General features: G+C 38.5%; 2 protein-coding genes across 2 annotated transcripts; one reads left to right on the top strand and one right to left on the bottom strand.

Moving 5' to 3' along the window:
• Positions 1-1,423: 1,423 nt before the first annotated feature.
• On the bottom strand, positions 1,424-11,625 carry necap1 (NECAP endocytosis associated 1). The gene is made up of 8 exons (XM_062435576.1): positions 10,848-11,625; positions 9,116-9,216; positions 8,050-8,154; positions 7,813-7,894; positions 6,687-6,795; positions 5,917-6,064; positions 5,548-5,641; positions 1,424-4,614 (listed from the first exon to the last, which is right to left on the bottom strand). Exons 1-8 carry the CDS (start codon positions 10,982-10,984, stop codon positions 4,560-4,562), a joined length of 831 nt encoding a protein of 276 aa, XP_062291560.1. The 5' UTR covers positions 10,985-11,625; the 3' UTR covers positions 1,424-4,559.
• Positions 11,626-11,949: 324 nt separating this feature from the next.
• On the top strand, positions 11,950-22,686 carry LOC133996038 (epsin-1-like). Its single transcript, XM_062435575.1, has 11 exons — positions 11,950-12,072; positions 12,678-12,824; positions 12,930-13,041; positions 13,695-13,850; positions 14,933-15,061; positions 15,366-15,486; positions 15,619-15,794; positions 16,509-17,823; positions 18,474-18,617; positions 19,078-19,233; positions 19,787-22,686. The coding sequence occupies exons 3-11, from the start codon at positions 12,973-12,975 to the stop codon at positions 20,287-20,289; spliced, it is 2,769 nt and encodes a 922-aa protein (XP_062291559.1). The 5' UTR covers positions 11,950-12,072; positions 12,678-12,824; positions 12,930-12,972; the 3' UTR covers positions 20,290-22,686.
• The last annotated feature ends 599 nt before the right edge of the window (positions 22,687-23,285 follow it).

The raw sequence follows: 23,285 nt of genomic DNA, 5'->3' as shown, positions 1-23,285 counted from the left end.
AATCATCAACAAGCCTTTCCTCTGGTTGCATCTATGTCACCGCTGACATCCTGCTCTGTGTCGAAGGCCAATTCATCACCTTCGTCCCTCCAGTCTGACACCTCTCTAGTGCCAGTGCTTCACCCTTACCCTGTAACTTCACACGGCTGCTTGTGACTTATCATCTCCCTCTTGACCTTATATACTACAGCAGATAACGATGGGAACAGACTCAGCATGCAAAGTGTGTTGAAAAGACTTACAGCCGCATCAAACGTCAAAAGCATCCATGCCCAGCGTAATCATTCAGGTCATTCAGCAAATAATGATGTTAAAGTAAGAGTGTATGTATTCACCCAGCAGGGAACCTTAACCCCTACTTACTGATCATTAAGAGCAGCAAAAACACCCTAAACATTGTTCTTTTAACTGGATATTTTATTATTTCTCCCAAAAGAATACACAAAAATGGAAATATTATTTTTTTTAATATGTAAAAAGGATTTCCAGGTTGAATTTGACCTGCATTTATTTAAAAATCATCATTCAAAAATGTAGTTGCAGTTTTCACACTCATTGAAATTCATTGAAATACTGATGGCTGTTATGTCTTCTCTCTGAAAGCTTCATTAATCACCCAGACAGAAAAAATATTTAAGATTAAAAGATAGATTTGTGGTCCAGAAATGTGATAAATATCTATAAATGTGGCTGAAAGTACAGTCTAGTCCTGCTCAGTGTGAAAAGTGCCATGAGATAACTTGGTGTCATTGATGATTTGGTGCTATATAAATCAAATGGAATTGAATTGGATAAAAGACACTAATTATGTGGCGATATTGTGAAGGGTCGGCATATTTAAGGGTTAAAATCTGTAAATCAGAACCTCTTTTCATATCTATTTTATGAAAATGTGAATTAAATATGTGATTTCAAGGAATAAAACAATTCAATTTAAATTAATTTAATAAATTGTGTGAGGTTGCACAGTCTGTTGTTACACTAATGACTAAAGGAGCATAAATTGGTATTTTAGGACAATTATCTTGGTTTATACTGTACATGGACAGATTAGATTATTTATAGTATTATTTGGGAGATGTGTGTCAAAGGATTGTGTAAAAAAGTAACCTGGTAAACTTTATTATTTTAGCTGTAATCCTTTTTATAGTCTGTATTTTCTAAATCATTCATTTTCAAGAGGTTATATGAGAGCCAACTGGTTTTGCAGTGATTTAAGGGTTAAGGAAATGTACATATAAAGTTGTTTTTGGTTGATTAAACTTGAACTTTGGCACCACCGTCTGGTTTATAAATGCAAATTAAACTCGAGACAAAGATAAATATTTCAACCACTGCAGAGTAAACAGTTTGAATTGGTGTATGTTTTGCAACTATTGGTGACAATGCTCTAATTATTAAAGAAATGACACAACATCGAACGTCCTTTGAAAGGATTTATTGCCTCTTTCTCATTAAATTGGTCATAAATCAAAAGTGTTAGTCCAGTGATTTTACAGCCAGGGTGGAATGAGTGAGAAATGGGACACATATTTATAGTTTAGCCAGCAATACAAGCAATGTAAACACAACACACATATCCAACATATATCATCAAGATATCAATCAGCCCCTGTATCGTAATGCCAATTAAATACAGTTCATGTGATTTGATCACAGTACACCTTTAAAAATAAATGCAAACAAATGAGTTCACAGTCAAAAAAAGTTTATAACAATTCATTTGTCAAAGTCCTGTAAACCCGGCTAAAGTAACAATCAGCTAAAGTCTTTTCAGCACATTAATAACATATCATTTGCTGCCATTAAGACATTCATCAGATGAAGTAAGACAATCATTAGATAGTTTTTCCCACCATCAGTCATGAGACCGGCGTCATCTCTAACAGCTCAGTAAAAAGCTTTGCCAAGAGCATTTTGGATTTCATTTTACAGTCTGAAGAAGGATCATTGCATCAGATAGGTTCAAAGCTTTAGGTCACTCAGTATTATAATACATTAAAAGGAATAGTTTGACATTTTGGGAAAATATAAACAAACTAGATTGAATTAGTGTTACTTAGTTCTCTTTAGAGATGCTACAAGGCAGATATTGTTTCCTCTGTACAGAGTAAGTGCCTGTTGGAAAATGCAAGCTGTGACTTGCAACATGATACTGTTTCTTCTCACATTTTTTCCTCACATTAATTGAATTTAAAAATACAAATCCAAAGGAACACCATAATTGTGGTACATGCGTGGTCATGCGAGGGACTGTAGGATTTGCAAATGTATCTGCAGTTTGCGAGTGACAATCATTAGTGAAACAGGACCCAGGACCATTTGTGATCTGCATGTCAGCAGTGCTCGTAAAGCCCCTGGCAAGCAGTTTCCCTCCGTTTCCAGTCTTCATCCAGTGAATAAGACCATTTCCCAGAAAGTAAGACGATGCCAATAAGTTACAAATACTTTCCGCAGATTGTCTAAATCTTCTTTTATCCGCTGTAGGATCTGCTGACAACTCCCAAACACTCTTAAACTATTGTTTGAGAGAGCTTTTTCATCTGGAACTGCACTTCTCATATTCCCTTTATCAAGATCTGTTTGTACGTCATTCATCATATTTATTACCGATGGCCATGAGTTCACCACAGAGCGGTCTGTGCAGGTAAACATTTTGCTTTTCAAAAAGCCTCATGATAATTTCAAAAAACATAAAAAGGCAGATACATTGTCTACTTTGTAAGAGATTAATTCATCAGTAAATATTTTGACTGATTTTTGGTGGTAAATGGCACATCGGAAAAAAGTGGTTAGTCATCTAATAAGTCGGTTTTCTCTTTGACATGAGACTCATTTTAACAGACGGGGAGCTTCTGGGGGGTCGAGAGGATGCAGCATCGTTAGTTTAGATTTAATGCAAAATAAAAGTTATTCTACCATAAACTTGCAGATAAACCCCATTAGAGCTTCCCTCTGATCTGATATCAAAAACAAATCTCATGTTGGCCTTAAAAGAAAATTAACTATTTAATTGTTCACTTTTTAAGGCAAAATAGGACTTTCTAAATACAAAGTCCAGTCAGTTAAAGCAGAACGCTTTACATTCCTGCTCTGATTCACTTCATTTATTCATTTCAACTTTCCATACGTTACTTGGGATGAAATGTTGTTTTCAAATGAGGTAAAAACTTGATTGGGATAAAGACGCCCCTTTAAATATTTCAGTAGTGTTTTCATTTACTGCTGCATCAAATACAGCAGATAGATATGCAATATATATAATATCTAATTCTGAGCTTATTTCATTCTTAAAAATGCCCCAAACGGCTAGAACACAATACATGTCAGATTTGGAAATTAATACATTAATTTCAATGTCACAACAAAATATAACAAGCACATAAACACATATGCATTTGCATTGTAAACACAAAAAAATTCATAGTTCAAATACCTCATAAAGGAATGTTAATGCTGCAGTTCAGTATCCCGTACAGTATACGTGAGTTCAGTGATTCTATAAACACACCAAATACTGAATAAACTCTAACTCCTTCAGCAATGAGTAGACAGTGTGTGTTTCATAGAGGTGATTTAAGCAGAGGGTTGCATCTGCCTTCAGAGAAAATGGGAAATATTGACAATTTAGTTTTTATACCGCATAGAAAAGCTAAACTGAACCTTTCAATTCCACAATATTATTGTTGTGTAATCAAACTTTTAAATACAGAAAGTTTGACAAACCGCCTCCAGCTGTAATTCTCCACAGTTCACAGTGCGCGGATGGGAACAAGCAAGTTAATTAATCCTCTCTTAAAGTCATAAAAGAGGATTAACTTTTCTCAAAACTGAAAAAGTCTTGCCAGCGAGGTAAAAAGTCATTATATATCTCAAATTGCTCCGTTTAGAATTAGATGTACTTCTAGTGTAATTTCAAAAATGATTCAAGAAAAAGACAAATTGTCATTTTCTGAATGTCAAAAAAAAGATTTAAGTGCCAATTGTAGATCACTAAAGAAACTTCCAGAATGATCTTCTTTGTTTTATGTCTTATAGATTCACTCAATCTGAGCTATGTCACCCTCTGCCCTCTGCACATTATTTACAGTAGGTTACAGAAAGCAACGGTGCCTCCATGAAGCATTCGTCATTGAGGTGTAGCTCTCTCTACAGCCTGCAGGGGGAGCCGTTTGAGAGACAGAAACATTACAGAAGATGGAGCTCTGTTGCGGGAGCCATCTAGTGGGGAGGCGATGCAGACACATAAAAGAGGAGCACCTGCTACTCAGGACATCACACATAGCCCTTAAATATTATTGGAAATGGCTCATATCAATGTAATGGCTTTAAGAGATTAACGCTTCATTTCCTGTCGAGAACATTTTTAAAAAGGAACTATGATTCTTTCTGAATGAAATGATGCCGTGAATTGTTTCTACAGCTCTGTGGGAGGGGGGTTCACGTCTCTGCTTTGGGATCAGTGTGTGGGATTTACTCGCAGTGTGATGCACAGGAAGCTACGGACAACGATGCGGGTGAGATGGGAATCACAAATCGACGTAACCGCCGCTGCAGACTCAAAACTGGATCCAGTTTGTGGCGTTATCTGATTGTGATGAAGGTGGAACAGAGCTGAAAACACAAAAGCACATGTTAGTTTCTTTATGCATCTGCAGACATTAGATTAAATATGAATAGGACAATTCCCGTGTTTATACATTTAACATTACGGTCAATGAATTTAAAACACAGTATTATGCTTTGGAAATGATTGGTAGCAATGAAAAGTAACTTGAAATAACATTTATAATAAATTGGCTAAATGGCAGATTCTTTCAAGGCCAAAATCAACTTAATTGTGATGCACTGACAGTGTTTAATGTTATTTGTAATATAATACAATATAATAAAGTATAAAAGTTATCATTTAAATGTTCGAATTGTTTCTATGTGCATTAAATTAATCATATTTTAAAAATACACTGAGACAGCATAAAACAACTAAAAACACACAGTTTTAAGTGCAAAATGCTTTCAAAGCAATAATTATAAATGCTATGTTCACCCTTTATGACCCAAATAGTGTGTGTGTGTGTGTGTGTGTGTGTGTGTGTGTGTGTGTGTGTGTGTGTGTGTGTGTGTGTGTGTGTGTGTGTGTGTGTGTGTGTGCGCATACAAAATCTGGGGAACAATTGCACAATGACAATGCACATGAGCACAGTAAAAAAGGTTTTCTAATTTGGTGTGAAAGAAGCTCATTGGCCTGCACAAAGCCCTGACCTCCAGCCTATACAACCCTTTTGGGATAAACTGATGCCAGGCATCATTTCCCAGCATCAGCGTAGCACTTCACTAATGCTGATGCAACTGAATGTGATAAAATCCCAGCGGCAAGCTTACAAAATCTTGTGTAAGGTCTTCCCAGAAGAGTTATATCAGCAGATTAATGCCCATGCTTTTGGAATGAGATCATTGAAGGAAGTGATGCAAGGATGTCCACATACTTTGGACCATGTAGTGTATAAATGATGCACTTAAGTTAAACACTAGAGATTAAAGGTCTACCTTGCAGGAGCAGAGAAGTCTCCCCAAAGATCTAAACTAGGGTTTGACTGAACCACTGTGTTCGAGTTACTACTGTCCAGCTCCAACAGGCAGCCTGAAAGAACGACAGAGAGGGAGAAAGAAGAAAAAAATACAGAGCTCATTAAAAATCACTTACAGACTGACACACATTTCACTTTTTTTCTGTAGCCTGAAGCTAAAAAGACACACGAGTCAATAGAAGACCAACAATTAACATTATAATCAGGAAAATAGGTCACTCTGGTAGAATAGGCTATATAGGGTGAGAGGTTTACTCCTGTACCATTGATTTTGTGATTTCAATTTAGGAGACGTTTAGTGCAGCATTAACATTTGAGTCCTATTCACCTGTTGCTGTTCCTCCTGTTTGGGGGACTATGTTGTGATTGGATGAGCCTGATGAAGGAGGAGGAGCTATCTTGCCTCCTGGTGGTGGTGGAAGGAGTCCAAGTCCACCTGTGCCTTGCAGGCGAGGTTTATCCCTCTTTTTACCTTGCTGAAGATAAAGAAGAAAACAAACATTTCAGATATTCATGATACAGTTTTTAATAAATATCACATTCTTCATGAGGTATTTAGCTCAGGCTTTAATGGTAGATAGAGGACACATCTTCTTTATTGCACTAACAAAAGCCATGTGATGAAAGCTTTCTGGGGTGAGTTCAGAAGAACTGGCAACAGAAATTTAAATTAAACTTTGATTGCTTTGGAGCTCCAGTTACTGTACACTCGAGCTCCATTTTAAAGTTTTATAGATATATTTAAAGCGCTTGTGTCATTTATGATTTATTATAATAACTTAATATTATAATAACTGCAGTCTAATTCAATTATAAATACTTTTCTACACTACAAAATGTAATAAAAGCTTTACATTTTGATGGTTAAAGACTTTTCTTTCTTATAGTAACATTCAGGAGCCCAAATAAACAATGAAACCTGTTTTTCTTGCTGTAATGATTCCTCCTGTTCATACTGACCATTAGAAGATCCCTTCATAATGCACTTACAATGGAAGTGATGGGGGGCAAAATCCACCAACAAACTTTCACTGTTCATGTTGTTTTAAGTGAGACTTGTACAACTGTGAACCCATCCTTTAACATGCTGGTTCTTACCCCTATATTGAGTGTGATGGTCTGTCCCTCTTTAAAGCCTAAGTCCAGCTTTGGTCCTGAATCCCCAAGATGAGCAGTTTTACTGAGTTCATCCTCCTGTTTCACCCATCTGCAGGGAGGCAGACACACACACACACACACACACACACACACACACACACACACACACACACACACACACACACACACACACACACACACACACACACACACACACACACACACACACACACACACACACACACACACCGTCAGCACTGATAGAGAAATAAACAATGCGTCTTAGCAGTTTTGAGGAAAACTACAGTCCTGGGCCTATAGCCATCTTTTGGTACTGCAAAGGCTGCAGATGGCTACAGATACAGGACAGCAAAAAGTGCAATACATGTTATATCTGATACCACTGTCAATACTATCAATACTTTGAAAGGGAGACTAAAGGTAGCATGTATATTTGATGAGAGAGTTTTACAATAACAATTATTACAGTACATTCATTTTAAAGGATAAGGCTAGTAATTTTCTCTTTTTTGTCTTATTGTCAACAAAGCTCATGTACAGTCAAACCAATGATTAACTGTTCTTACTCACAAATACTGTGTGTGTATTCAAAGCCTTTATTTATTTGTGCTCTAGACCTTGTGGACATTGTTGTCTGAGAACTATTCAAGGCACATTAGCTTGTCAAGAAATGGCTCCAAAGACTAATAACACCGACCCTGTTTTCATCCTCCAGAGGGTATTTCTGTGTATGGCAGACGCCACTGAGCATGTGCGGGAATGTGGTTCAGTTTACAGAGCTTTGCCACCTTATCGTGCTACATATCACAACTTCTTGACTTTGTACTGGAGTTTTTTTTAGCAACGAAGAATAGAGTACAAATCAAGAGGTTGTGATATGAAGCCACAAACTACTGTGACCATAATCTTTGTGGGGAAGGAACATGTTTTTAATAGTTTTTGGAGATAACACAGAGTTATAAGATATATCAGTCTCTGGATACACACATGATACCTAATAAGTAGGATCAATTCATTCTTGGTTTGACTCTGCTCATCAGATTTGTTGACAATAAGAAGAAAAAAGAGAAAGTTATCACACTTTAACCACCCGGTCACTGCTTACTTGAAATGGTCCTGCAAGGCCACGTTGAAATCAAAGGAGTCCCCTCGGTCCCCGAAACCAACTCCAATGAAAGCACTGCGACCTGAGAACAGGAGATGATGATAACTGGTTAAAACGGACTTAAACATCATCCACTTGAATCAGCTTTAAAAAGACATGTGATAAAATGGTTTGGAGTTGTGTGAATCAAAAGTGAGAATTGATTTGTAGTCCTCTTAGCATTATTGACATCCTCACCGTTGTCATCTTGTATCCGCAGAACAAAGTATCGGCTGGAGTCGCTGACCGTTTCCACTGTAACACCAGGATACTCCTTGACCGGTGCCTGGGCAAACAGCTCCCCTGCAGGATGGGAGAGAGAATTACAACAGATAAATACAAATAGCTCATTCTTCCATTTTCCACACTGCTTATATATTATTAAAGCGGAGCTGGAGCCAATTAGGGGGTCTCCGATCTATCACAGGGCTAAGACAGGACTTCAGCTGTTTTATAGAGGGCATGTGAGGCAGTGTTGGCTTTCATGAGCTTGTGAGCATGGAACAGGTGTCCTTTGCTTTTTTATATTCGCCTGTTGATTTAGTTTGCACTGTGAAAAATGTTAAAAAAAAAAAAAAAAAAAAGATGAAAGAGGCTAAAGGCAGCATAGAGATGTAGATATGGGTGTTAATTCTCAATGGAAATGTCAGTATTGGTCGCACTTTTTCACATTACATCAAGAAAGTTAAGTCAGTGTTAATTTTAGAAAGTATAACCAAGCTTGACTTTAACCTCCCGCGACCCTGTGTGCTCATATTGGGTTTGCTGGACCTTATACTTCATTCAGCTTAACTTTGACCTGTTGTCCTCGTTCGTACACCTCGTTTGTGCCACCTAGTGGCAGCAAATTCACAATACAGAGTAAAAATCAGTGTAAAAATGAGATGGCAGGCATCTTGGCTGAGTCAATCAACAGCTGATGCCCAGACAAAAGTGAAACAGGTACAAAACCGTTAATAACGTTTGCAGTTTGATACAAATTTGACTAATTTTAGCAACAAGCTACGACACTGCTAATCCGGAAGTACTATCATGTAGCACTAGATCGTTTTTTACACTGGGGAATTCATTGTGTTATACATTAAAATAAACCCATTGTCCCCATATAAGGATATTATTTTCTTCAAAATCTACTTCCTCTTCAAAGACAATGTTTATTGTTGTACTTATCAAGTCCTACTAATCCCAATTATCTTGGAGAGATTAAACAAAAGCTCAGGTCTCAAGACGTTAAGGTACAATTAACAGTAAAGTATGACTTTACCTGAGACTTTATCCTCTAGCTTGATGTACGCCACTTTGCCCTTAGTGGTGATCCTCAATCGACCCGTCCAGTCTGGAGTATCCAGCTTCCAGTCAGCTGCCCTGCAGGCAAATATGAAGTAACATCAAGTATTTACTCATATCAGTTTTACCTGTATGTCTTTCAGTCATAAATAAAACTGTTACACTTTCAGAAAATTATTAATAACCACCTAAACAGACTTTACCACCAGTGGTTCTCTACCTTTTTGGCTTGTAACCCCTTAAAATGAATGTCTATTTGTGATACCACATCACAGGTTATGGTCTTACTGTAGATGTTTTATGACCGGTAAAGCAGCAACTAATGATTATATTCATTGTTGATTAATCTGCTGATTATTTTCTTGATTTTTTCAATTTCTTGTTTAGAGAAAAATGCTGTTGTAATTCTTTAAAAGGATAGGGTTAACAATTTTTCAAGTCTGTCTTAAAGCAAAAGTCATATGAACAGTGAAAGACATTTTCCTTGCTGTATTCATTCCTCCTGTTCATACTGACTATTAAAAGATCTCCTTCATTGTGCTTTCAATGGAAGTGAAGGACAAAATCCACAATGTGTCCACACAGTCAATTAAAAGTAGATGTGAAGCTTCTATTCAGCTTCAGCAGTCTGAGTTAGTCATATCAAGTGGATATCTGACACATTTACAACACATCTTTTTAGCATCAAATTCCCTCTTTGTGTTTCTCTGTTGACGTGCTGTGGAACTATAGTAACACAAAGAGGGACTTTGGCACTAAAAGACTGTAACGTTGAAACATAGAAGACTTGATTTCACTAATTTTGAAGGCTGAAGCTTCATATTAGCTTCAAATCAACTTTTTAAATACATTTTTGAACAGGTGGCTTGTGGATTTTGTCCCCTATCATTTTTGGTTGATTTACACACATTGTTTTACAATACATAGACTACTACCTATTTAATAAAGTTGGAAAAAATATTATCTAAACAGAAAACCTTTAACATTATTACTCAAGTAGATAGTTTTCCTTGTGTTAAAGAGGAGCTCAATTACTACCAAAAGAGATAGTTTTTCTGTGATAAAGAGGAGCTCCATTATTACTCAAATAGATAGTTTTTCTTTGATAAAGAAGAGCTCCATTATTACCAAAATAGATAGTTTTTCTGTGATAAAGAGGAGCTCCATTATTACTCAAATAGATAGTTTTTCTTTGATAAAGAAGAGCTCCATTATTACTCAAATAGATAGTTTTTCTTTGATAAAGAAGAGCTCCATTATTACTCCAATAGATAGTTTTTCTGTGATAAAGAAGAACACCATTACTAGTCAAATAGATAGTTTTTCTGTGATAAAGAGAAGCTCCATTACTACTAAAATAGATAGTTTTTCTGTGATAAAGAGGAGCTCCATGTCCTGGCAGACTGCCCGGTATCGACCCGGTCTCTGATGATGACAAACAGCCCCGTCACCGCTGACAGCTCAAACAAAAACGACCCACAGCTTCACAACTTTACAACAAAGGAGACATATTATTTTTATCTCCTGTCTTTCCATAATATTTTATTAATATCCTAAGCTTCTCTTCGTGCTTTTAACGCGTTTAATACAGACAGCGAGCAGCAGAAAGTGAGATGCCCCCAATATAAAAACACACAACATATTAACCGTCGACAAGCCATGACCGTTAAAGCCGTTTGTTGTTTTCCGTTAGCCGTTATTTTCTGTACCTGTATGCGCGGTTTGAAGCTCTCGGCGGGATTCTATAGACGTTGACGTCGGGTTTAACGCACAGGATCGACTCGTACTCGCCCTCAGCCGCCATCTTGATTCTACTGTTATTGAGGTGGGAGTTGTTGTGAGTCATTTATTCAGCTTCTCCCTCTCCTCTCCTGTGTGTGTGTGTGTGTGTGTGTGTGTGTGTGTGTGTGTGTGTGTGTGTGTGTGTGTGTGTGTGTGTGTGTGTGTGTGTGTGTGTGTGACAGTGTTAACGTACATATATGTACCGTTACTATAGTAACTAAAAGCAAATGAAATGTTATAACGGTACACTACAATAAAAAATAACGTCTTATTTTATATTAAAGATATCGAAGCCCATTTGATGAAAAAGAAAGATGCCGTAAGTCAATATAATGATAAACTATCTCAAAATAATAGTATCTCAAACTAATAACATATCAAAATAATAAATTAGTCTATCAACATAATAAATTAGTATCTCAAAATTATCGTATAACCCAAAATAATGAAATAATATCTCAAAATAATAAATTAGTAGTAACTCAAACGGACTCATAATAATGAGAAACTATCAAAATAATGACTTAGTATCTCAAAAGAATAAATTAGTAACTCAAAATAATGGGATACTATCTCAAAATAATATCTCAAAATAATAAATTAGTATCTCAAATTGACTTATCTCAAAATAATGAGAAACTATCAAAATAATGACTTAGTATCCTATCTCAAAATGATTAAATAGTATCTTAAATTAATGACATAGTATATCAAAATAATGAGAAACTATCTCATAATACTGACATAATCTTATGATTTATTAGTATCTCATTATTAACTCTTTATTTTTGCGCTACTGGGTCATTATTTTGGGATACAACGTCATTATATTAAGATAATAAGTCATTATTTGGAGAAAGTTTCTCATTATTTTGACTTACAGAATCTTTTATTTTTCATCACATTGGCGGAAATGGCCTTTTATATAAAGACATATATTTGTTACACTCAAACTATTTTTAAAATGAAAATTAACTTACTGAAGCTACATTAAATTGATAGAAAGTGCTTTGTGTTTGTTGTTGTTGTTGTTTGTTTTTATATATAAGTAACCGTGAGGGGGCGGAGCCACGCAGGAGCCGCAGACTGCGGAACCGGAAACCGCAGCGTCGCTTCGTCTCCTCGAAGATTCCTGAGTATCTTCTTCAAGAGGTTAGCGCTTTATTTTTAATGTAAATCTGCATTTCTGACACACGAAATTACGGACGCCTGTAGCAGTGTTTGTTAACTGACTGCAGCTGCTGTTTTTAGTTACATACAACCTTTCTGATGGCAGCTATTGTGTGATATATATCAGCTCCTTCGTGCTCGGATGACAGCGACGGTCGGCCTCTAGCCTGCTGCTCGTCTCCAGTCGCTGTCCGAGGTCCTGAAAACACGACGCATATTTACTTATGACAGACGTGCACACCTGCAAACAGGTAGACTGTACAGCTCACCCGGGTTAAACCGATCATCCTCCAGCTGAACGCATGGAGGAGGAGGCTAAGTTTCAGCTAGCTTTTTAGCGTTAGCATAACTAGCCGTAAAGCTAATGTTAATTGTAAGTAAGGTGAGGATCTGTGTTTGTCGCAGTGATTATGACAAACCTACACTCACACACACACGCTGCTACTCTCATTAGGTGTTGGCACACCTCTAGTGGCGCACCCCTGCAGGCTTATATTATAGGTGTTAGTCACTCAGTGCCAATCCTGCCTCAGCATTTTGTGTTGTGTGTGTGTGTGTGTGTGTGATGACTTGGTTCCTCTCTGCAGGTGTAGGATCTGGTTTCTGACATCCTTAGACAAGTTGATGCAGTCAGGGGGAAAGAGAGAGACCAGCAGGATGAATGCTCACTGAGCCAGTAACTGCCCTCAAGCTACACAAAATATTAGATTTTGACAGGTGTACCTATTTTAAAGGTATGTATGTGTTTGTGTTGTGCTTTTGTGTGTATATTTGTGGTTTAAATGTTTGCGCTAACTCACTAAGAGTGCAGGATTGTTTACTATTTTTTTGTGCATCAGATCCTGGAGGTTTGATTCCTCGTCCCCCCGCCCGCCAGACACCATGTCGACCTCCATGCTCCGCAGACAACTGAAGAACCTGGTCCAGAACTACTCTGAGGCTGAGGTCAAGGTAAGGGACACCGAAATAAAACAGTGGGTATAAATGTCAACCCTAATGTTGCCAATATTCCTGTTTAATTTCCTGTCAGCAGAAAATGTAATATTTTCTCACTGCAATCTTTAAAATCAAGCAATGCTTTCAATTTATACATTTTAGTGTAGCATGTATGTTATTATTAGACATAAACAGCGATGTTAAACATTGTTGGACATCTTAAACCCCTACAACACCGGGATGTCCCCAAGAAGCCATTTTAAAAATAATGGTACGTGAAATTACATGATTTATACATATATTAAGCAGCACTTTATACATCTTCTTACTCAACATCACATATGTGGCATCTTTATAAACATTTGTATCTTAACTCTAACTCTTAAAAGGTTAACAGAGGTTCATAAGAAAAACAATTAAGTTCATGTTTCTACAACATAATAATAGATGCCTAATTTCTTGCTGAAATGCTGATCTGATGAGACATGATCTGTAATATCCTGCTAGAACTGATTATCAGTATCATTAGCGTTATGAAAGGAGATAATGGCAAGGACGATTTGCTACAGTGCCGCAGATACTAACATTTCAAACTGCATCCCCAGACTGCCCCCATCTTATAGCTGCCCTAAGCTTTGTTACACTCTCTCACTTTGCTTCTTTTGCAGGTGAGAGAGGCGACATCTAATGACCCATGGGGCCCATCCAGCTCTCAGATGGCTGACCTCTCTGACCTGACTTACAATGTGGTCGCCTGCAACGAGATCATGACGATGCTCTGGAAACGCCTAAAAGACGACAAGAACTGGAGACACATCCACAAGGTGAGGGACAGAAGGAGGAGGAATAATGAATATTCATTAGTGGTAGCTGAGGCCATTTAAAGATTCAGCTGCAGCCTCATCTTTAAAACAAGGACGGTGTCCAAAATCATTAACATTCCTCTGATCATACACAATAAACAACCTAAACTGATTTGCTTAGGTGATGGTGGTCTTAAAGAAAGAAAGAAAGAAGGAAAATAAATATCGGTAAATAACAGAACCCTTTGTACTGAAGCTGTCAGCTGCCAATATTTTCATGCTGCACTCTTTAAAACAGAGCCAGCTACAACCTCTGAAAGACAGCAATGTCATCCGAGATCTCAGACGCCCCCACGGGTGTCTCAGGGTTAAGTAACTCCCTACAAAAGTGAGAAATGGGACACCAAATTTCAGCACTCCCAGACTAATTAAGTCTTATAGGCTTAGTAGCCATATGGTGACCAATTATGGGTAACAGCTGAGATAAATAGAGAAATGAGATAAATATAACAATGTCTGGTATGTAATATGACTGTAGTGTCAGCCTGCTATATCAGTCTAGTCCTTTAATCAACATCAGAATCTTTTTGATTGAATTTGATATAGAATATAGTGTCTTACCATGTTAACAAAACCTGATTATTCTGCATTAGATTGACCATACTCACACAGAGATAAACAAAGGTTAAAATGTACCAGTTGAGCAGCTATTTGTATCAGTTAAAGCTCAAACGAAAGCACTCTCTGCTCCATCACATGACAGGATTTACTTATCTGGCCTTCCGTGGAGTTGTAAACTGCACTCCACATCTGCTAGTCAGTAGTCACTAGTATCAGCGACACAGTAACTTTGCCAGCCATGTGACTTTGTATCAGTTACACTTGTCCACTACTGGCTTTGTGTGTGTTTTGAAGCCTTAGAACTTTATACAGAGATTTAGTTGTGTTCCTTCCATTGTTTTCTCCTATGAATTCCTTAGTTATATATATATATTAAAAAAAGCTCTTGGTGATATTAGTTTTTATGAATACCACATGGATTAAAATGTAACTTTGGTTACTTTTACATGCATTTGTTTATTGCCTTGCTTTTTCCATTCTAGTCCCTGACACTGCTGGAGTACCTGTTGAAGACTGGTGACGATCGTGTGCTTCTGAAAATGAAAGACAACGTCTACATCGTGAAAGCTCTCACAGAGTACCGCTTTATAGAGAAGGATGGCAAAGACCAGGTGATATCTACTTCTTATAAAGTACAGAGCATCACATTTTTAATATCCACTGATTATAGAGTCATTTTTCTTGTAACTTCAGAGCCAGGTTCACAGTGTAAGAATCAAAACAGATGCTTGTCTGTCTCACTCTGATATAAGAAAGCCTGGAGTCGAAAGCTGCTGTAATAGAAACCTTAGTTAAGTCTGGGCTTGTAAAAACCTGTACCATTTGAGCTTTATTTTAAATAGATGTGTTTTGGGTTTAGATATGTTTTAATGTTCACAGCCAAATCAAAGGCTAATGTGAGCATATCTGTCGCAGGGTGGAAATGTCAGAGAAAAAGCCAAGGTTGTCCTTGTTCTCATGGAGGATGATGACAAACTAAAGGAAGAACGAGACTTTGCTGTCAAGACCAGAGAGAAGACGTCAAAAGGTGCTGCTGGTGAGTACTTCTTTCCTATGTCTGCTTCCATTGTTTTAACTGTTTTGAACAATGTCTCTTTACTTGTCTATGTCTCTCTTTTTCTCTCTGACACAAATGTCATTAAATGTCTTTTTCATCCCTTCACACAAGCCTCATCAACGGACGCTGTCAAGGATCCCAACTACAAGCCGGTCTTCGTTGCCGGGGCATCGGGCCTTCCCTGCTTAGACAACATACCCTCAGTGGCAGACTTGGCTGCTTCTTTCAATGCCCGCAAAGAGGAGCGGCTTAAACAGGAAGCTGAGAAGAAAGACGCAGAGAGGAGGGTAAGGGTATAACAAGTACAAGGAGAGGACACATTAGCATCAATACTATACCAATGCAACACCACAAAGCATGGCCTCAAAAATAACCATAATCAGAATCAGTCTAAATACAATTGAACTTCCCCTGAATATTTTATGCAGGGCTGTTGTATTCAGTTAGCCCTGTATATTCTTCTATTGAGCCGTTGCCACTCCATTGTTCTGCTTCAAGAAAGCTATCAGGGAAGCCAATCTTTAAATGTTACGTTAATCTGAGGAAGCCCATCTATTTTTTTGTATTAGTAGTAGTAGTAGTACAGACGCATGGGTAAATAAGAGGTAGCAAGTTCACTCAAAACAGAAACTGTATGTGAGAACACTGCCTGCTCATTCATGTTATATACTGATGTGGATAAGAGCAGCTGTGTCTATTGCAGTGGCAGAAAAAAATCAGTCATGGTTAGAAATACAGTATAATCACACAGTTAGAGTAGAATGAGAAGGCATTGAAATCAAATTGGTGGGAATTAGAATGTAGGCCATCTGGGCTCACCACCTGCAAAGCTAGATAAAGGGGTCTGATGCATTGTTAGTCAGGTGGCAGGTGAAGGCAGCAGTCTGGCAGATGTGGGGTTTATCATGAGTACCAAATACGTGAAGTAGTGATCAGAAATGTCAGATTAAAGAAAGTATTCATTGTGTTAGTTTACTCATTTTGCATTTGTCGTATTCTAGGCCAAACTGAGTGAAGATGAGCTGCAATGGGAGGATGCAGGCAAATCCACTGGGGATAAAGTAGAAGCTTGGGGAGGCGATAAAGATGAGGACAGCGAAAAGGAGGAGGACGTGGAACCAGACCCATGGGGAGCCCCCAAAGAACCAAAAGAGGCCACTGATCCATGGGGCACACCCGCAAGACCTGCCACAACTGACACAGTAGCCAGCAGTGATCCATGGGGGGCTCCAACCAAAACTGATGAAGATACATTTGCAGCTCCAAAAACCAAAGAAGATCCATTCGCAGCACCAAAGAACGGGGAAGATCCTTTTGCAGCACCAAAAGATGGGCCGGACCCATTTGTGGTGAAAAATGATTCAGATCCCTTCAGTGCACCGAAAGATACTTCGGACCCCTTCAATGCACCTAAAGACAAGGAGGATCCATTTGCTGCTCCAAAAGATAAACCAGATCCCTTCAGTTCATCTAACAATGATCCATTTAATGCACCTAAAGATGACCCATTTAACACCCCAAAAGAAGACCCATTTAACACCCCAAAAGATGATCCCTTTAATACCCCAAAAGATGATCCCTTTAATACCCCAAAAGATGATCCCTTTACTGCACCTGCATCAACACCCCCAAAAGAAGACCCATTTAACTCCCCAAAAGATGATCCTTTCAACGCCCCAAAAGATGATCCTTTCAACGCCCCAAAAAATGACCCATTCAACACCCCAAAAGATGACCCATTTAACACCCCAAAAGATGATCCATTTAACACCCCAAATGATGATCCCTTTACTGCACCTGCATCAACACCCCCGAAAGAAGACCCATTTGCAGCACTGACACCTGCTCAAGATGACCCCTTTGCTGCTCCCACAACGCCACCCAAAGAGGATCCTTTCTCGGCACCATCCATACTTACTGAAGTTGAACCCATAGCCGCAGCAACAACACCACCTAAAGAAGATCCTTTCTCAGCGCCATCCAAACCTGTAAAAGATGACCCCTTCAGCTCACCAACAACACCCCCTAAGGAGGACCCATTCGCAGCCCCCTCCAGCCCACCAAAAGATGAGGCCTCAGATCCCTTCAATGCCCCTCTGGTGAGCCCAACGGCAGGCAGTGCAGATGCGTGGGGAGCCCCTGCCACTTCTCCATCCGCCAGTGGGTCAGATCCTTGGGGGACCTCATCCCCTCCACAGGTGAAAGCAACAGAAGGAGATCTCTGGGGAGATGGGAAAAGCGCTTCCTCTCCACTTGATAATTCAGATCCATTTGGGGACACGTCCAAACTGGATAATGACCCATGGGGAGCTCCAGGTAAGATTAAATAACAATGCTCTAGCATCGATATTCATTCTTGAAATTTGAGAACACATACCGATACCTGCAGTCGATTCTTTCTAACTAATCAACTCAAGCATTTTGTATATTGATCATTTGAAGACTTTCAATGCATTTGTGTAACAATGTAATTATTTAGATGTGGAGGAGTGGTGGCGTTTTATGCAATTCAATGCTTCTATTCACATGATGGATATCGAATGAAGTACTCTATTGGTATCAGTATCACTTTAAGGGGTACTTTGATTGGTACTGGTATCGTAATTTCTTTAAGTGATACCCAGCCCTAGTGGACACTCAGAAAAAGATCAAGGGGGCCTTGCACATCTATCATTTTTCAAAGAGACCATTTGTCAACATATACAGCGCCTATGATCTCCCTAAAATGGTAAATTAGTGCATTTATGTAGCCAGCCATTGCCGCAATGACATGACCTAAGTTTCACACAGCATGTCATGACAATCGGGCAAGTTCTGATCACTGTCTGAAGCCATGTGACACAAGTGTTAAGGCTACAGAAAAGTCTAACAAGTGAATCTTGTGTTTAAGAATATTGTATCACAAAAAACGAAACCATTAGATTAGTACTATGTCCTATTTGAGCCTTTTCTTTTTGCCTTTTTAGCTGCAGCTCCAGCCAGTGCAGATGATGCATGGGGTTCACCTGCTCCACCCGCAGAATCCCCTACTAGTGACCCCTTTGGAGACGGAGCATCTAAAACCAATGATCCGTGGGGTGCACCGTGCAACGCACCTAGCAATGGCACAGGTAGATAACACTTCACGTTTGCCTGAATACTTATTTCTGTCATCATCAACATCATCATCATCAATGACTTTATATACAGCAGTTCATTGCCTCACACTGATGAAATCAACTTAATCATCTCAATCTATTCTCACGGCTGCTCAAATTTGTGCTTGTTTTTAATCAATGCTCTGCTCGGAATAATGACTCTAAACACTAAGCTGTTTGTGTGCCTGCATGTGTGTTTAAGTGCATTTATTTAAAAACTATACTCTTTTCTTGTATACATTTAAAGGGTATTAGCACATGTGACTGTTTTCTTCCATTTTCTCCATTTCACCTCCATCTTCCCATCTCTCAGCAGTCAGCTAACAATCTTAATCAACTAACCTTCTCTTCCGCTTTGCTCTCTCTTCCTCCCTGACCTCTTTCCTAAAGAAAACACCTTTTAGAGTAGATTTGGACCTTTATTTTATTGCAGGAAAGCGAACAACGCGGGAGGAGGACACGCATAGAAAGACTGCTTCATTTCTGGGCTCGGTGGGGGCGTCGCTGGTTGACTTGGACAATCTGTTTTCCTCTAACCCCAAACAGCAGCCCCCGTTCAACACACTCGCCGCCCAGACACAAGCCATCGGTAAGGAGCGGTAGACAGGACAAAATGCTTCACCCTTGGTTTAAAAAAAACAAAACACAATTTTTGACATGTGGGATTATCTGTGGTGCGCTTGATTGAAATGGACGCATGATCAACTTCAAAGACTGGCAAATCAAAGATACTAAAAATCGGTCACTCCATGATTGTTTTGCTGAAGTCTTTGGTCCAGAGAGAGAGGGACAGAGAGGGAAGAGAGACAGTGTGAAATAAAAATCTATCAATAGGTTTGTATGAAAAAGTTTATTGTGATTCTGTGTTTTGCTGAACCACCCCTCCCCCCATGGTCTCGCTGTAGTGTATAGATGTTGTTATGTATGTGTGTGTGAGTGTGTGTGTGTGTGAGCACTGGTGAACTACTGAATTTAGCCTGTATAGAGACTCATATATATTAACCAGCAGATGTATAACTCTTTTCACCCCTCTCTCTGCTCTGGTGCATTTTCTCTCTGTGCTGGAATACTTCAAACTGTATATCCATCCCTCCCTTGCCCCTCATCCCTCTATCCTCCTGGTACTCCTCCTGATTTCCCAGGCAATTTTAAAGTCAGGGGCATGGCGTCAGACCCTGTGGTCATTTCAGGGGCTGTTGCAGGGGTGTCCCTGTTTGAAGCATCAGCCCAACCTGGCAGTCCTTTTGGTTCCATCCGTGCCCCCTCTTACGGTGCAGCATTTCCCACTTTTGGAGCTGCCAATCCTTCCAGTGAGACTCCCCTGTTTCAGCTGCCACCCCTCTCCAGTGGAGGGTCTCATTCTGGCTTTAATATGATTCAGATGGCTCCTCTGCAAATGGTACAACCTGCTTCTGTAGGAGAGAGTTCACAGATTGGATTTAACATGCACCCCACCAGGGTTGGAGTGGGCCTGTCTGAACCCTTTGTATCAGGGGCAGGAATGGTCCAACCCAGTTTCTTTGGTGGGGGTCATCAGTTGGGAGGTTCCACTCTGCAACCCGGGGTTGGAAATCCCTTGCAGCCACAGTTACGCTCAAGCAGCGGAGCGACCGTGAACAAAAACAATAATCCATTCCTGTTCTGACAACTTGACCGTGTAAACCCTTAATGAAATACGTCCAAAATGAGAAAGATGTTTCAATCAAATTTTTGCACATAAAGTTACAGGGACCACATACGATTTTGCATGTTTGTCCTTGTATAACATGTATACTTCATGTATTTATCGCCAAACGTTTTCCAAAGCATACCCAATCGAGACTGCACATTGCTTTGCTGAGTATCTTCCAGGCAACTTTGTGGTTTCAGTTATCTTCATTATAACTGAATTATGTAATGTTACGTAAAACCAACAAGAGGGAACAAATTTCTATCTTATGCCTTTCGTGCTAGTGTTAAAATACCATCAGCTGCTTTACTAGCTTTGTAGGCAGGTACTGTTAAGGAAACCCATATGGAAGACGTCACAAAGATTGCTCAGATTGCTTAGATAAGTGTCCTAAAATGCACTAAGAAGGAAGTTTGTAATGAAGTTAGCATTCAATGATTTGTTATTCTAACAAAAACCAAATGTTTGCTTTGTTGGACTGAAATCGATTGTAGCCCAGAAGATACAGTAGGAAACAATATGAGCATTTATGGTATACTCTTGGAAAATGGGCAGAAGTAACATAAAACCTGCAAAACCACTTGTATAATCCTTCCAGACATCCAGCAGCTAAATTATATCTTATGCCTTTCTTGTCAGTGTTAAAATACCATCAGCTGTTATACTAGCTTTGTAGGCAGGTACTGTTAAGAAAGCTCATTTTGGAAGACAATTTGGAAGGCAAACAATAAGCAAACAAGGCGCCACTTACTCTCAAAGCTAGCCTAAAATGCACTAAGAAAGAAGTTTGCAATGACGTTAACGACAAAAACTAAATGCTTGCTTTGTTGGACTGAAATTGTTTGTAGCCCAGAAGATACAGTAAGAGAAACAATATAAGCATTTATGGTATACTTTTGGAAAATGGGAGGTAACATAAAAAAGAAGTAACATAAAACATGCTAAAACATGCAAAAACTACTTGTATAAAATAATTACATCCAGCAGCTTCTCAGTTTAAACCTCTCTCTCTGTCCTCGAGACGGAGAGACACAATAATGGAACAGCCAGCCTTTTTTGTTTTGTTTTGTTTGTTTTCATGCACAAGTCTAAGAAACCAAGAGCTCCTACGTGTGTGAGTGTCAGTGTGGAAACATTAAAGGATTACTGTTTGTTTTGTTGTTGTATGATTCTGTGACTGGACCTTAAAACACTGACAGAACTGATGTGGGAAATACGTCACTGTAGGTTTTCAATTGAGTGAGCATGTGTTTGTACAAGATAGAGTGAGTGTGTGAGTGCATGTGTGTGTGTGTGTGACCTGTATGCACACAGTATATATTGTGCTGATGTAAATAATGGAAGTAATCACAGATAAACCTTGAAATATACTGTATATCAGAGTGTTACAATCATGAGTAATTATTTATTGATCTATTTATTGCTTGATGATTTATTGATGCAACAATGCAGCAAAAAGGCCTCCAACAAAGACAAAGTTCAGGTTAACTCATTATTACAGTGTCAATTTCGTCGTTGTGTGCTTTCAGACAGGTCAATTACATACAGTATGGTGAGAAGTGTGTGATTGGCTTTAATCTTGATTGGTTGTTCAAACACTGCATAATCAATCAACTCAGTAACCAATGGTGGCTTTATCTTCCTTGTTTTAGAGTTGTAGTCGATTCATTGTGTAATTCAACATTGACTTCTCTGTAGCTCCTGCCGTTAGACAAGAAACAGAAATGTAATATTGTGTGATGTTTAGCTACAGCGTCGGCTAAATAAAAAATATATATAATTTGAACAACTTGTTTAATATATGCATGCTGTCTGAGGGGGATTCTCCTTCTGTAAGTGTGTGTATCTGCTCCCTAATCTATCTGGAGTGATTAATGAAATATTTGGTCATGCACCTGTGTGGAAAAAAGACAAATGAAGATCTCATTGGCCATTTTATTTGAAGTTTACCTGCATCAGTTTATGTAGTTTGGCAGACAGCTGCACTATTTTAATCATTTTTTGGAAAACATTGAAACGGTGAATCGTAGCTTATATGACGTGAAATCAAAGCCATCCTGACAACAAACAGGACCAATGACGTGTAAAAGGTCAGATTATGTTGAATTGTTTGCATTCTTTGTGTTTAAACAGGCTTGTACAAAACATCTTGTATGTTTGATTCCTTTCTAAATGTGAACTTGTGATGGAAAAATGTACTGAAAGACAATAGACCGTTTAGTAGTGAAGGATCATAATGAAGACCAATAATTATTTCTCAGATTTAATTTTGTATGAAATGAATTTATTTTGCTGTGTATTTAAATTTGAGGCTGTGTTGTAAACTGTGACTGTGTACAGTATGTTTGAGAAATAAAATGATTACAGAAGTGACATGTTACTAACCCTTATCACTTATCATCTTATGTTGATATTTGATGTTTTAACACCTTACATACTGTTCATATTCTGACCCTTCACTGTATGCTTAAGTGTTCCCTTTATAATTAGTCCCTATACCATGTCGTTCATTTATAGAAAAAATACATTCACAGTCAAACTACATTAATATCTCATGTTGACAGCCATAATTAGTTCTATTAATTTATTGAAAGGGAAGAATGCAACAAAATTTTAATGGCAGGTTTCTTTATAACCATTAAAACCATGAATCAAAACTGACCGAGCTACACAAAAAAACACCAAAAAATTAAAAAATCAGGCTTTAAAAAATGTCATTTAGTGTGTTTTCATTGCTTTCAAATGTCAAAATGGGTCAAATTGGATGTAATGTAAAGGTTAAAGCTGAATTGCTTCTCTTTTATTAGAGATTTCTGTCTTCAAACCTCCGATGAATTTGCTTAATGTCACCACAAGAGGGCCATAAATACACACATTTAGACACAACACAGTCCAGTTACTTATTAAATTAAATGCTTCATGTACTGACAGTAGATGCCTCTGTAATTTGCATAATGAAAATTAAAAAATAA

Source organism: Scomber scombrus, chromosome 16 (genome assembly GCF_963691925.1).
Source record: "Scomber scombrus chromosome 16, fScoSco1.1, whole genome shotgun sequence".
NCBI lineage: Eukaryota > Metazoa > Chordata > Actinopteri > Scombriformes > Scombridae > Scomber > Scomber scombrus.
The sequence above is the reverse complement of the archived record's forward strand: the minus strand, read 5'-3'. Positions and strand labels throughout refer to the sequence as shown.

What these genes read in the sequence shown, in the direction of transcription:
- necap1 (XM_062435576.1), bottom strand. Translation starts at nt 10,984, where the DNA reads ATGACTCACAACAACTCCCACCTCAATAACAGTAGAATCAAGATGGCG. An exon ending in GCTTCAAACCGCGCATACAG is followed by an intron (nt 9,217 to 10,847) that starts GTACAGAAAATA and finishes ATTTGCCTGCAG; the next exon opens with GGCAGCTGACTGGAAGCTGG. An exon ending in GCTAGAGGATAAAGTCTCAG is followed by an intron (nt 8,155 to 9,115) that starts GTAAAGTCATAC and finishes CCCATCCTGCAG; the next exon opens with GGGAGCTGTTTGCCCAGGCA.
- LOC133996038 (XM_062435575.1), top strand. Translation starts at nt 12,973, where the DNA reads ATGTCGACCTCCATGCTCCGCAGACAACTGAAGAACCTGGTCCAGAAC. An exon ending in GACGTCAAAAGGTGCTGCTG is followed by an intron (nt 15,487 to 15,618) that starts GTGAGTACTTCT and finishes CCTTCACACAAG; the next exon opens with CCTCATCAACGGACGCTGTC. An exon ending in AGAAAGACGCAGAGAGGAGG is followed by an intron (nt 15,795 to 16,508) that starts GTAAGGGTATAA and finishes GTCGTATTCTAG; the next exon opens with GCCAAACTGAGTGAAGATGA.